The sequence below is a fragment of the Tachysurus vachellii genome, chromosome 12 (assembly GCF_030014155.1).
Source record: "Tachysurus vachellii isolate PV-2020 chromosome 12, HZAU_Pvac_v1, whole genome shotgun sequence".
Lineage (NCBI taxonomy): Eukaryota > Metazoa > Chordata > Actinopteri > Siluriformes > Bagridae > Tachysurus > Tachysurus vachellii.
Window position 1 is genome coordinate 13133197 of NC_083471.1, and position 15775 is coordinate 13148971.

Sequence of the window (15775 nt, forward strand, 5' to 3'; positions counted from 1 at the left end):
TATACCTAGACATTATCCAACTTACACAGAACAACATAGATTTCATACACACTGAACATTTTATATAATAAAAAAAACAATAGCTTGGCAGAAATGAAAAGTTAATCATTACCTTGATCACTAACTTAATATAAATATTATTATTGTGACTCACCATTAGGGCTGCTGTAGTCATGTGTTACATCATTATCGTTGTGTTTGTGCTACTGTACATACTATTTCTCCTCTTATTTTACATTACATTTATTATTATTATATTATTATTATTTTACAAACATTTCATTGTTCTGTTTTTATTACTAAATAAACTGGTTTGTTCTATTACTAAATAACTTGTTCTATCATGCCACTAATTAATCGATCAGTTACACGTGTAAATTTGAACTCTAGTATAAATACAAGTTAATAAATACAGTACAGTTGGTGTTATTGCAGTGTTTTAATGGTTCCTCTGAGATCTTTGTGTTTTGACGACACCCCCGGAGTCTCTCTCGTGTTTGCTGTTTCCTTTTTCTCTGCGGTGGTGCAAACACTTCCTGTTTCAGCGCGGTTTCATGTTCACTTTGTTTAAAGTTTTAAACTGACGCAAATACGTTGTTTACATCGGTTTAATCGGATAACTTGGACTTCACGCTCTCTGGATCTTCGTTGGAGGCAAATTTAACGAAAATGAGCTTCTTATTGTAAGTAACGGTGGCGAGCAAAACTGGTTAGTCTCTTATTATACAACAACGCGGTCATTGTTTGGAGATAACTCCATTATATTCCTGTTGAATAATACCTAGTACACTATAACGAGTCAGTCAATAACTAGTAACTAATAGTTAGTGTAACTTTTCGGTTCATTGTTGTTGCTCAGTTCAGCTTTATGATAAACGTTGGTTATCTAACATCTAAAACCACGATAAGATCTTAACAAATATATAAAATATCCGTTTTTATATTATAGTATGTTATATTACACCGTTTAACACGACTTAACACGTCTCATAGACGTCTCTAATTATAGCATATTCTCTTTCCTGAAAGATCTCCATGAAGCTTCCGCTAAAGACCTTAATTAAGAGTGATGCTCGTGTTAAAACATTAAAGATAAAAGTTGTTAATCGTGAGGTGATTAAAGCTCAAACTGAGGGTGAATTGTGCTTCAGTTAACACGAAAATATGCAAATGAATTCATATTAAAATATTCTGATTTTATTTTAGAACTTTTGGCTAAGCTCTTAAGCTCTCAGAAAAGGCATTTCCTTGTTATGTCCTTAGTCTTTTGTACACAATTGATCTACGTCAATATATTTTTTCTTTTCTTTAAAAAAAAATCTTGAAAACTTCCATATGTAGTGACGTTTTATGACAACATCACCAGACACATATGGACTGGGAAAATAACATAATAATGTTATGTAATGTAATGTTAGGAATAAACACAAACTGTGTGCTGCATATATGCTGTTAAATAACAACAGTGTGGTTTGATGCAGAGAACCAATCTGAAGTTGACCATTTTATTAAAACAGCACAACCTGAATTATTTTAGGCTTTTTATAACACAGTAACTTGTCAGAGATTTATTTAGGTGTATACATATCACATGAACAAGAGTGGTGTTGTAGTGAACATCAACATGCCTGTGATTCAGCTGTAGACACTAGGCTGCAGGTTATATAATCCACAGACGTGCTTGTATACCAATGCACAATTGTGAGTTTACAAGAAAATAATATCAAGAAACTGACATTTCAGACACCTGTCCAAATGTTTTGTTTATTTTTTCTTTATGAACGGAAACAGTTTCAAAAGAAGCCTAGAGCTGGTTGCCAAAACCAATACCAAAAGCACCCCACAGACTGATTGACAGCTTGTAGTAAGTGTAGTTACAGTTTCAGTACGATGAACTGGAAACTAGATTTTCAGTAATTGTTTGAATTAGGACTTTTATTTTGGACCCAGACAAAGTAGACTGATTAAAATGTTCTAGTGTGGTTGTATTTAATATCAGCGCTATTGAAGCACATGGACTAACTGTTGTGTAGTGAACAAAACAGTACGTCATACATTTTAACCATTTTTTAGTTTACAGTTAATAAACATACTGTTATGAAACCCTGTTACAATGAACTGTAACAAAACACTCTGGGCTCCTTCAGATCATCATCTTTGACCAGTCAGAATCAGAAATTCAACAGCGCTGTGCTATAGGTAAACATTAGGGGTGTAACGATGCACTCCAATCACAAATATGTTCATGATACTGGCTTCATGATTCATTTTGATTCTCATAATATTTTGTAAAAAATTTGAATGAAAGGAAAAATTCTCCTTTTTAATTTCTGAATTAGAAACGGTGCAAAGCAGTGTGCATTTTTGTCTGTATAAGATCAAAAATTGTTGTAAACAAAATGTTCTACATTTTCACTATTGCTTAAATAAAAATTTATATATTTATAAATTCCCATTTATATATACAGTTTATGTATTGGGATCTCAATGTTCCTGGTGTTCTAGACTGTGAATCGTGCACTCCCATGATGCATATCATGAAATTAACGTAATGCAATGCATTGTGCCATGCTGTATCCTTACACCCCTAGTAATATAATGACTTCTAATAGTCTACATATGTTGTTTAACCTATTTATATGAAATATCTTTATGTATTATTATTAACCATAAATAATAATAATAAACCATGACTGCAGGATGGGTGGGAAGTCTGATAATTCTGTCAGTTTAAACATCATTTGCATGATTTCAAGATTTTTATTTTATAATCAAATACAATGTACAAATATACATATAAATTAAAATGAATGTGTTCATTTCCTTCATGTCAGTGGTTTTAGAGAAAGTGTGTTGGTTTTAGTAAATGTATTTAATGCATTTTCTTGTCTTTTTAATTCAGTGTAAGCAGGTTTTAATTTTCTTATGTTTGTGTCCTTTAATATGTTTAGGGTTTTGTTAATTGAAATATTTTTGGGATTATTTTTATTTCACATTTGTGTGGTTTGAAAATAAACTATATGAAGAGCTCATTTCCTACTAGGAGGAACACAAGCACCAGTCCTATCTTTTAACTGCCATCTAAATATAAAAGCCAGAGTATTTATCATTGCTGTACCAATCACCCAAACTGAGAGAATTTGAACTAAAAGTGTCATCATTATTTGTCATTTTCCATGGTAAGAGCCTCAAGAAACTTTGGTCTATAAAAGATTACTTTGGCATTTATAGCATTAGATTTTGGACTGTGCTAATACAGGTATAGCTGAATCTACTTCAGCTCAACTCAGAAATGGTGGTGGATACAAAGCTGTTATGCAGGAATAATCAGACCATGTAAGTGAGTAAATGATGATCGTGTGTTTGCTTTAGTGGCAGTCGGTCTTCAAAGACTTTTAAACCAAAGAAAAACATTCCAGAGGGTTCTCACCAGTACGAGCTCTTGAAACATGCTGAAGCAACATTGGGAAGTGGCAACCTTCGAGCTGCTGTAATGTTACCAGAAGGAGAAGACCTTAATGAATGGATCGCTGTTAATAGTGAGTGTATATATCTACATGCTTAATTGTTGAAGTTCTAGCAGCATTATCTTAATTAAACGTTACCAAACATCATATGAAATGTTTGAGTGATCAATATGTGAGGTTTTATATTTTAATATATCTGTTGTAAGTTATTGTAGTGTTCTGTTTACTGATGTCCCTAAACTTAATTTTTTCCATTTTCTAAAAGCATTAAAATATTTAATACTAAAATATCTATAGTCTTTTTATGCACAGTCTTTTGCAAAATATGTAGTAAAATTTGTAGTAAAATCTTTCTTCCTCATTTTTGTGTAAGGCAGATTGTGTGATCTAGGTCTTCTTATTCTGACGAGCTACTTTGACTTTATTTTAGCGGTCGATTTCTTCAACCAGATCAATATGTTGTATGGCACAATCACTGAGTTCTGCACTGAGACCAACTGCCCTGTCATGTCTGCAGGGCCCAAGTAGGAAGAAATATCATAACATATTTTGTTATTTGCCACATAAATACAACTGTACGGTTTTACAGTATCTCTTATGTTTCTCCAGGTATGAATATCACTGGGCTGATGGTACCAACATAAAGAAACCGATCAAATGTTCGGCTCCAAAATATATCGACTACTTGATGACTTGGGTCCAAGATCAACTGGATGACGAAACCCTATTTCCTTCCAAAATTGGTTAGCATGGCATATGGATAAGAGAAGAATAAATACAGTATGTAAATTGATATGCAGTGAAACATTGGGGTGAGCTGGAATAATGCAAGTACGGCAAAGTTGGTGTTGGCAAATTGTTGGTGCTGCCACAGCAGACCAGAAAATAATGGGGGTGATGAGGTTATAGTGTTGGATTACCAGTTGGAAGGTTAAAAGAAGTCGCTCTGGATAAGGGTGTCTGCCAAGTGCCGTACATGTAATGTAAATGTAATAAGGCAAGGTCATGTCAGAACAGGGCTAAAAAAAAAAATACATGACTTACCAAATCGAACAGGGGATTCTGCATCAGTTTGGAATTCCCGTGGTTGATGGTAGGATGGTTCTTCCGTCTGCAGCTAGAGCTTTGGAGATTAATGGCAACGAACCATTAACTAATCAGCACATGTCCACAGTGGTACCCACAAGGGTTAAAGACCCAAGCCATTTGGTGGTAATAACAGTGGAACTGTCAATATAATATAAAATAGTAAACATTTTAACATAGAGATGCTTGTTAAGGAGGCGGTTCTAAAAGTTCACCACATCCCCCCACCATAACTAGACAGTGTAGTATTTGTTTGCACAATGACACTGTTTTCTTCTTTCCAGGTGTGCCTTTTCCAAAGAACTTCATGTCAGTGGCTAAAACTATTCTGAAACGTTTATTCAGAGTCTATGCTCATATTTACCACCAGCACTTTGACTCTGTGATGCAGTTACAAGAGGAGGCCCATCTCAACACTTCCTTCAAGCATTTCATCTTCTTTGTGCAGGTGATAGGGCTTGGCTCAGCTCAGGGGGTTTATATTTTAACATAATTTTATACACAACCATAAATGATATGTCTGACAGTTGTTCTTTCTAATCATTATTTTTTTTCTTGCTTTCTTTGTTTGCATGTGTATGGACAGGAATTCAACTTGATTGACCGCAGAGAGCTGGTTCCACTGCAGGAACTTATCGAGAAACTAGGCACCAAGGACAGATAAAAAAACAAACCACATAAACATGTATTACTGAAGTATTTCTTCTTTTCCTTTTAGAGAATTTTAAAGCCACAGTCAGAACGTTTTAGGAGTAGAGGTATATTTTAATAATAAGCTGACTGTAGATTAACAGATTGTATCTTCCAAAATCATTTTAGGGTGCGTTTTTTTTTTTTTTTTTTGCCTTTGATTTTTTTACATTTTTTTTATTTGGGTTTCATGATGTATACAAATGTTGGACAAATTAGACAGGAGATAGAAAACAGATAGAAACTGCAGGCAGATTTTTGTATTAAAGATTTCTTATTGTTTTATATTCTAGCATCTTTATATAAGAGAAAAGAAACTATACAACCTTTTACAGTTTCGTATTAAAGGTAAATTAAGTAAAAGGCTATTGGTTTCTGGGATCAGCACATGTGTACATCCTTGTTAGGGTCCAACATTCCTTTTATGCTGAAATGGTTTTTAAGTCAGTATTTTTGCTTTGAAATTTACACTCACTGAGTAGTTTATTAGAAACACTATATAATAACACTTGATTAAGCCTCCCTTTGTTTTAAAAACGGCTTTAATTCTATGTCATTAGTTCATCATTCCTTTGAGTTTCTGGTCCATGTTGACAAGGATCTGTAAGGTGCACTTTAATGTTGTCAATCTCCTGTTCTACCACAACCCAAATGTGTTCTTCTGGAGTGGGAAGGTCACTGAAAATCACTGATCTTATTGTTACATTTGTGAAATGAGTTTGAGATGGCTTTTGCTTTGTGACATGGTGTATTTTCATGCTGGAAGGAGCCATCAGAAGATGGCGATTGTGGTCATGAAGGGATGCACATGATCGGCAACAATACTCAAATAACCTGTGCCAAGAAAACATTACCAAGACCATTACACCACCTCCACCAGTCTGGATTGTTGACACAAGATATACTGGGTCCATGCAGTTAGTGCCCAATTCTGACCACCTCTTTGTATCAGCTGAAATCAGGATTCATCACAGCAGGCTGCAGTTTTCTAGTCTTTTACTTTCCACTGTTGAAGTCTGTGCCAACTGCAGCCTCATTTTCTGTTCTTGTCTGACAGGAGCCTAAGCCGACATGGTGTTTTACTCTTGTAGCTCCTGCACCTCAGGCTTTGACATGTTCATTCTGAGATGCTTTTCTGCTCATGACAGAGTGCTTATCTGAGTCACTGTTACTCTGTTGACTTCTCCTCAACAACACAGAGATTCTGTCCCCAAAACTAGCCAAATAAGTGTTTTCTTTTTTCTTTATTGCATCACTGTTTAAACACTAGAGACTGATAATCGCAGATCAGCAGTTAAAGAAATTTTTGAAATCTAACATCATAACAAGGTCAAAATCACAGAGATCACAAAATCACAGAGATCACACAATTTCCCCATCATATGTGCATGATGTTATGCATCACACTGCTGCCATATGTTTGGTTGTTTTTGATGATTGCATGAAAGAGTAGGTGTTACAGGTTCCTAATACAGTGCTCAGTGAGTGTAAACTGTAACAGTAATGCTGCCGATTTTCCTCGATATAAAATGCTGATTTTTCCCTTGCTTTGAATATCTTCAGTAGTTTTTTCCTTTTTGAAAAGTATATTTGTGTCCAATGAAAAATGAAAGAATAATTGATCATCTAAATAACTTTAAGATGAGGATTAAAACTGTATTTGTATCCATATCAGATTGTCTGTACATTTTTAATTGTCACTTGGCAAGGTTTGTCTACATAGAAATTCTCACTGATTTTAGTAAGTAATTTTTCAAAAAAAGTTTCCATAGATGTTGGAGATCTACTATTTGAACATTTTTTGCTTCCTTTTAATTAAAAAATTCAATATACAGATTTCATACAGAGCCTTTTTTTTAAATCAAATTATATGTTTCAGACAACTGATTAATGATCCTTTATAATAAATACTGAATAGTAATAGTGATAATGGTTTAAACAAAGTGCCTTGTTTTAAAGAAAAAATACGCTCTTAGAACAATATATATATATATATATATATATATATTTGTTCTAAGAGCGTATTTTTTATATATATATATGTATATACACATACATACATACACACACATAATATATAATTTCATTTTATATATATAATTTCATTTTAACAGTACTGGAAGATTCAATTAACTATATAAAATTAAGATTCAATTAACAATATAAAATAATATAAACAAACAAATATATATATATATATATATATATATATATATATATATATATATATATATATAATTTTTTTTTCATTTTCTTGTGAGGAAAAAGTAAGGACACCCCACATTTATTTGTACTTAAAATGGATAAAATAACCTACAGGTATATCACATCAGGTGCAAATTATTATAACATTCTTACCGAGCATTTTGAAAAAGGCTTGCCTTATTTAATTAATTCAATTCAATTCCCATTACAGAAGTATGAAAACAGAAGAAAAACTTTGAAATTAATTAAAAAAAATTAACTAAAATTAAATTAAGATTAACTTAAAATTTAAAATACTATATATCTATCCCTATACCTATCCCTAGATATATAGGAGGTGATGGCGGCAAGGAAAAACTCCCTGAGATAATATGAGGAAGAAACCAGGCTCAGAAGGGAACCCATTCTCAAAACCAACCTGGTGACATTCAGTAAATAGTGTAAATGTAAATAATGTCCTTTCAATTTTATAATCAATGCGAAACTTTACTGGAAGCCAACGCAATGAGTATAAGATAGGGGTGGTATGTTCTTATCTTCTGGTTTTAGTTAGGACTCTAGCTGCTGCGTTCTGGACAAACTGGAGCTTGTTTATGCTCCTACTGGACCATCCAGACAGTAAAGCATTAAAGCATGCAGTAAAGCATCCAACCTAGAGGTAACAAATGCATGAACTAGTGTTTCTGCATCATGTAATGACATCATATTTCTTATGTTAGCAATATTTTTAGATGAAAAAAGGCTACCTTTGTGGTATTATTTATGTGAGCTTCAAATGAGAAACCGGTATCAATATTCACACTGAGGTCTTTTACTGCTGCACATGATGTAATAGAATGACCATCCAGAGTTACTCTGTAATCAGAAAGCTTACTTCTGGCTGCCTGTGGACCTAGTAAAAGCACTTCTTATACCTCAGATATTTAGTTTGATTTGTTGAAGTGAAAGATATCACCATGGTGAGACCCAAAGAGCTTTGAGAAGATTGTTGAAGCGTAGGAATCTAGTAAGGGATATAAAAAGATCTCAAAATAATTTGTAATCAGCCATTCCACTGTTTGAAAATCATTTGAAGTGGAGAAAATTTAAAACAACTGCCACCGTGGCCAGGTCAGGCCATCCAAGCAAATTCACTCCAAGAGCAGCCTGCAAGAAAAACACTAAAATATCATCATGGGACCTACAGCAAGCTCTTGCTACAGTTGATGTCAAAGTGCATGAATACGGAACGAGACAGCACAACTTTAATTATCATGGGATGTGTTTGAACAAGGATGGTCTGGAATGGTCAAGTCAACTGAAAGAATTCTGCATTGAGGAGTGGGGAAACTTTCTTCCAGTTGATGTCTGAAACTGGTAGATGGCTACAAGAAATGTCTCACTGAGGTTATTTCAGCCAAAGGGGGAAACACTAGCTAATAGGGTGTCCTACCTTTTTCCTCAATTGAAATATTCATTATGTCATTAAAAAAAAGAAAGAAAAGAAATTGGGGTGGATTTTGAGAAAAGACCTTCTTATAAATCCTATATACATACACATGTATATATACTGTAAGTATAAATTATATATCTATGCATAATTCAGAACACAATTCAATATCTGTCTAATATAAATAATTGTGTATGTATATATATATATATATATATATATATATATATATATATATATATATATATATATATATATATATATATATATATATATATAATTTGGTTCCAGCTGTTTGTGACTCTCAAAAGTACAGACATATACTGTATGTATATACATATATTTATATAGTAGTGTACATATATTTTTATTTGTTTGAACTTTAGCCAATAAGCCCCCCTTTATAAGATGATGTGCTTGTTAGTGACAGATATTAACAAGCTTTAATGTTAATCTAAACCCCGTGCTAAATGTGTTACATTTCTGTGCGTAAATGCAGATGCCAACGTATTATGTACTGCTCAGGAAAACGTACGTACAGTTAAAAAAAAAGTTTAATTTTAAGCTAGAACAAAAATATAAATGACCCGGATATACTTTTGCAACGTTGCCCACGTGATCACTTTTGTCAGCGTACAAAAACAAACAAGTCGTGTGTCGGTTGTTTAACGCATGCGCACATTTCACTGAGCGAGACTTAAACTTCGCCATGTCTGCACACTGTGTCTGTTTTAAGCGCGCATTCAAGCATCTGAGGTCTGATCTGAAACGGTGCGTCTTGTTTTCACGGCTTCTCTCTACAGCCAGTTTCTCTTATAGCAGAATGACTGCAAACACACAGTTAGAGAGCTTTATGGAGCATCGTCCTGCAGTAACACGTGTAAAGAGGCTTTCTATTGAGGGCAACATAGGTAGGGAATGATTTCATTAACAACTTCTTTTTAACCTCTGGATGTGCTTTAAAAATTAATTTAACGGCATTTTACACACATGGTCCCTGCTCTGAAGACAGCAAGTGTTCTCCAGTCAAGATACAGTCTTGTGTTGTTGTTTTGTTTGTTTTTATTTGTAATTGGATAAAACATTTGCTAAAGGAATCAACATGGAACCTTTGCTTATCGTTGCATTAAACTGTAACATGCAGAAACTGAAATATGAATGAAAGCATGAAGACAAAAGTAAGATTGTCAAGCAGATTTATTTAATTATAATTTATTATTACAGTAAATGTTGAATCCATTTTGTTATTTTGTATGTTATCATATGTGGCACTTTTAACTGGACTGCTGTTATATTGCTCTGTGTGTCTTTTGGAAACTTCAGCGGTTGGGAAGTCGACTTTTGCAAGGTTGCTAAGCAGTGCAGGGCGAAACTGGGAAGTCACACCAGAACCGGTCAGCAAATGGCAAAATGTCGAAGAGGCGACTTCACAAATGAGACCGGTATAAATAATCTTGTAATCCTTGTTATTCTGTGCCTGATGGACACATTGACCGAAGTGACATGGTGGCTCATGACTTTAATGCAACAAAGGCTGCTTTTGTTTGAAACTGGATAACATTTCTTGTTGATGTTACATTTCCATTATCCTTTCCGTAGCCAGTGCCATCTTCCCACCAGACAGCAACCAACCTGCTGCAAATGATGTATGAAGACCCCAAACGCTGGTCCTACACCTTTCAGACATTTTCTTGTATGAGCCGTTTGCGCACACAGCTGCAGCCACCTCCTGCTCAGTTACTGGAAACAGGTGACGTTGCTGTTCAGGTGTACGAACGTTCCATCTACAGTGACCGGTGAATTCATGCACACGGACATCATCATTTCAGCTTCTTCTAATCATTGATTTCTTGTCTCTGATATCCATGTCACATTTCCTTTTCAGGTATGTTTTTGCTCTGAACATGTTTGAGTTAGGCTGTATTAACTCCACAGAATGGGCTGTATATCAGGACTGGCATTCCTTTCTTGTTGAGCAGTTTGGTCCTAAGGTACAACTAGAGGGTATCCTATACCTTAGGGCACCACCTCAGGTCAGTGATGTGAAAATAAATATTCCTGAAAGTTGTGTATGAACTTTTTGAGTACGCAGGAACAATTCTTGGCAATTAAGAACAGGCACAATATGACCAATAAATGCATATAAAATACTTATTTTCCTACAAATAACAGTGTGAAATTTTCATATAAGCACATGGACTCCTGTTTATTTTTCCTTAATTAAATAAGGGATGTCTGCAACAATAATAAAAAGTAATGCCTCTGGTTATTAGCAGGCAGGAAATGAGGTCAAATGTAGAGATGACAACTAATATCTTTAATTGAATATGTATTAGAAGTCTGAGTATTTCTAGAGTTAGACCCTGGGCAACCTATGGGCCACCATATATGTATATTTATATTATATATACAGAATTCAAACTGCTGTATGGTCTTGGCCACCATGCTGCAGCTCAGTTTCAGGGTCTTAGCAATCTTCTTATAGCCTATGCTCATGGAGCAACAATTCTTATTTTCAGATCCTCGGTGTTCTTTGCCACGAGGAGCCATATTTATTTATATAGCACATTTCATGCACAATGGTAATTTAAAGTGCTTTACAGAAAAGAAAAGAATCATAAAACAAACATAACAATGACATAACATGTCAATAAAAAAGGAATTAAAAAAATGTAAAATTATTTAAAAATTGATTTAAAATAAAATTAAAACAAACAAAGAGGAAAGGCTTATACATGGTGCAATCAGTTTGGATGTAGCACAGGGCTCATTCAGAAAATGCACAGCTAAGCAGATGAGTTTTAAGTCTAGATTTAAATGTGGCTAATGTTTTAGCACATCTGATCTCTTCTGGAAGCTGATTCCATCTACGGGCAGCATAATAGCTAAAAGCAGTGGTATGTGTGTGTGTGTATGTATATGTGTATATATATGTGTGTATGTGTGTGTGTGTATATATATATATATATATACAGGGAGTGCAGAATTATTAGGGAAGTTGTATTTTTGAGGATTAATTTTATTATTGAACAACAACCATGTTCTCAATGAACCCAAAAAACTCATTAATAGCAAAGCTGAATATTTTTGGAAGTAGTTTTTAGTTTGTTTGTAGTTTTAGCTATTTTAGGAGGATATCTGTGTGTGCAGGTGACTATTACTGTGCATAATTATTAGGCAACTTAACAAAAAACAAATATATACCCATTTCAATTATTTATTTTCACCAGTGAAACCAATATTACATCTCAACATTCACAAATATACATTTCTGACATTCAAAAACAAAACAAAAACAAATCAGTGACCAATATAGCCACCTTTCTTTGCAAGGACACTCAAAAGCCTGCCATCCATGGATTCTGTCAGTGTTTTGATCTGTTCACCGTCAACATTGCGTGCAGCAGCAACCACAGCCTCCCAGACACTCTTCAGAGAGGTGTACTGTTTTCCCTCCTTGTAAATCTCACATTTGATGATGGACCACAGGTTCTCTATGGGGTTCAGATCAGGTGAACAAGGAGGCCATGTCATTAGTTTTTCTTCTTTTAGACCCTTTCTTGCCAGCCATGCTGTGGAGTACTTGGACGCGTGTGATGGAGCATTGTCCTGCATGAAAATCATGTTTTTCTTGAAGGATGCAGACTTCTTCCTGTACCACTGCTTGAAGAAGGTGTCTTCCAGAAACTGGCAGTAGGACTGGGAGTTGAGCTTGACCCCATCCTCAACCCGAAAAGGCCCCACAAGCTCATCTTTGATGATACCAGCCCAAACCAGTACTCCACCTCCACCTTGCTGGCGTCTCAGTCGGACTGGAGCTCTCTGCCCTTTACCGATCCAGCCACGAGCCCATCCATCTGGCCCATCAAGACTCACTCTCATTTCATCAGTCCATAAAACCTTAGAAAAATCAGTCTTCAGATATTTCTTGGCCCAGTCTTGACGTTTCAGCTTGTGTGTCTTGTTCAGTGGTGGTCGTTTTTCAGCCTTTCTTACCTTGGCCATGTCTCTGAGTATTGCACACCTTGTGCTTTTGGGCACTCCAGTGATGTTGCAGCTCTGAAATATGGCAAAACTGGTGGCAAGTGGCATCTTGGCAGCTGCATGCTTGACTTTTCTCAGTTCATGGGCAGTTATTTTGCGCCTTGGTTTTTCCACACGCTTCTTGCGACCCTGTTGACTATTTTGAATGAAACGCTTGATTGTTCGATGATCACGCTTCAGAAGCTTGGCAATTTTAAGAGTGCTGCATCCCTCTGCAAGATATCTCACTATTTTTGACTTTTCGGAGCCTGTCAAGTCCTTCTTTTGACCCATTTTGCCAAAGGAAAGGAAGTTGCCTAATAATTATGCACACCTGATATAGGGTGTAGATGTCATTAGACCACACCCCTTCTCATTACAGAGATGCACATCACCTAATATGCTTAATTGGTTGTAGGCTTTCGAGCCTATACAGCTTGGAGTAAGACAACATGCATAAAGAGGATGATGTGGTCAAAATACTCATTTGCCTAATAATTCTGCACTCCCTGTATATATATATATATATATATATATATATATATATATATATATATATATATATATATATATATATATACACACACAGTATATTTGTATGAGCTCTGAAAAGAATTGACAACTGCAATTTTCTTTTGTTGTACTATTTATAGCCATGTGTTTGAGTTAACTGAGCCTTTTTTATTCTATAAACTTCTGACATTTCTCCCAAATATGTACATATTGTCATTTAGCGCAGTTGTTTGTGGAAAATAAATGTTTTCACATCTCAAATAATGCAAAGAAAACTATCTCATTAATTTTTAAACAACACAGTGAAACTGTTTTTAAATCAATATTTAGTGGAATAAACCTGATTTTCAATCACAGCTTTCATGCGTCTTGGCATGCTCTCCACCAATTGTTGCTGTTGTGTGACTTTAAATTCAAGCAGCTCAGTTTATTTAATGGCTTGTGACCATCCATTTTCTTCTTGAACACATTCCAGAGGTTTTCGATGGGGTTCAGGTCTGGAGACACCATGCCAATCCACATTGATTGGCATGGTGGTGTGGCATGGATCATTGTCCTGCTAAAAAAAACAATCCACAGAGTTGGGAACATTGTCAGAGCAGAAGGCAGCAAGTTTTCTTCCAGGACAACCTTGCACATGGCTTGATTCATGTGTCCTGTACAAAGACACATGTGCCTGATCCAACCTTGCTGAAGCACCCCCAGATCATCACCGATCCTCTAGCAAATTTCACAGCAAGACACTGGCTTGTAGGTCTCTCTAGGTCTCTGTATAACCATTAGATGACTTAGTGTTGGGCAAAGCTGAAAACTGAGAAGATGACTTTACTCTACAGTTCAATCCTTATGGTCTTTTGTAAACCTTAGCCTGACTCTTCTTTGCTTCTTAATAATGAAGACATTATTTCTAGCTTTGCGTGACTTCAGCCCTGCCTGTAGGAGTTTTTCAAACTGCCCTTGCTGTGCACTCCACCCCCAGCTGCTGTTTGCCATTTTGTTGTAGATCACTTGGTCATCCTATGGCTGTTGAGTGACATTCGAGTGAATTGAGTACCTGTCTGTAGCTTTGTTGTCTCCAGAGTCTGCAGCTTGACCTTGTACAAATTAACTGCTGTCTTTGAATTTTTAAGGATGGAAGCAACCTGATGCTCACTGTATGCCTCTGCCTGTAAAGCCCGGATCGAACCCTTCTTTTCCTCACTCAATTCTTTTCTTTTCAACATTTCTGACATGGTCAGTAGTTATTTGACTGCAATTTCTTTTGAGGTACGACTAGCAGTGTTTTTGCCATCCAGCTGGTGCTATTGAAAGAGGACAGTGATGACAGCAGTAGTTTTAATACTTTTACTTGTTAAATAAGATTTGTTTCAGGTGATCACCTAATGTGTGCCTGTGTTGGAATTGAACATGAATTTGGAGTGGCCTATTAATTTTTTTTCATACACATACACACACTTGTTTGTACTCTCTCCCAAAATTCAAGATGAGGTTACAATCTTGGTTTGGGATGAAGATACTTAATCTCACGTGGTTAGCAGATTCTCAAAGTCTGGAAGTAGCCTGTAATAACCAACTATGCCTTGGACATTCCCCATTCTGCTTGATTTCGTGTAGTGCACTGCTGCCAAATGATTGGATAATTACTATTGGATTGTATAATTGCATAAATGAGCCTCTGTAAAGATGTTCCAGTTAAAGTGCACACAAGGATTTCTTATTGATTGTGCTGTGTATCATTGTTTCACCTGCTATGTCTCAAAGATTATCTTAAAAAATTAGTGGCTAAATACGTAGGATTCCTAATAAATTATAAATGACCAGCAGATGTACTAACTTATGTTTTAGAAGTGATTCAGACAGGGTCAATGTCACAGCGAAGTCATATGTCGGAAATGATTTCTTTAATAGCTTCATTCATGTTTGCAGGAAATTTTTAAGGTATTTAAGCCATAAAATTAGTAACAAGACAAATTGGTTGTATTGGCCACAGAGTTATGTCTTCTCACTTTTTTTTTTGCAATTTGCTGTGAACATCATCTATAAACTCTAATCTAGGATGAAATTGACTATGTGTGTCTCATAGACCTGCATGGAGCGGCTGAGACACAGAGGTCGAGAAGAGGAGCAGGGAATACAGCTGGACTACCTTGAAACCCTCCATAAGCAGCATGACAATTGGCTTATAAACAAAACTACAAAGTGAGTTTGTTGTTCATTTATTGGCAGGTCATTGGTGGATCGTTCCATTGTTGGTAACACTGAAATAAATGTCAGCAGTAGAATTACTGTGTTCTGTATGATAGAAATGTATAATTGGTTAAATTCATCTCTCAAAATTTATTTTATTTTATTTTTTTAAACT

The 15775-nt window shown here is 35.4% G+C and overlaps 2 protein-coding genes across 3 annotated transcripts in view; both read left to right on the forward strand.

The window, feature by feature from the left end:
• Positions 1–486: 486 nt before the first annotated feature.
• Positions 487–6914, forward strand: mob1a (MOB kinase activator 1A). Its single transcript, XM_060883166.1, has 6 exons — positions 487–683; positions 3373–3539; positions 3898–3991; positions 4077–4210; positions 4838–5001; positions 5140–6914. The coding sequence occupies exons 1-6, from the start codon at positions 670–672 to the stop codon at positions 5215–5217; spliced, it is 651 nt and encodes a 216-aa protein (XP_060739149.1). The 5' UTR covers positions 487–669; the 3' UTR covers positions 5218–6914.
• Positions 6915–9562: 2648 nt separating this feature from the next.
• dguok (deoxyguanosine kinase) overlaps positions 9563–15775 on the forward strand; it is a 6840-nt gene continuing 627 nt past the window's right edge. The window contains exons 1-5 of one of the 2 annotated variants that reach the window (XM_060883926.1): positions 9563–9788; positions 10201–10319; positions 10477–10673; positions 10763–10910; positions 15497–15612. In XM_060883926.1, the coding sequence (XP_060739909.1) occupies positions 9587–9788; positions 10201–10319; positions 10477–10673; positions 10763–10910; positions 15497–15612 (782 nt within the window). In that variant the 5' untranslated portion in view covers positions 9563–9586. Of the gene's footprint in view, positions 9789–9893; positions 10056–10200; positions 10320–10476; positions 10674–10762; positions 10911–15496; positions 15613–15775 lie in introns of those variants that run through there. The other variant, XM_060883927.1, reaches the window with a different exon arrangement.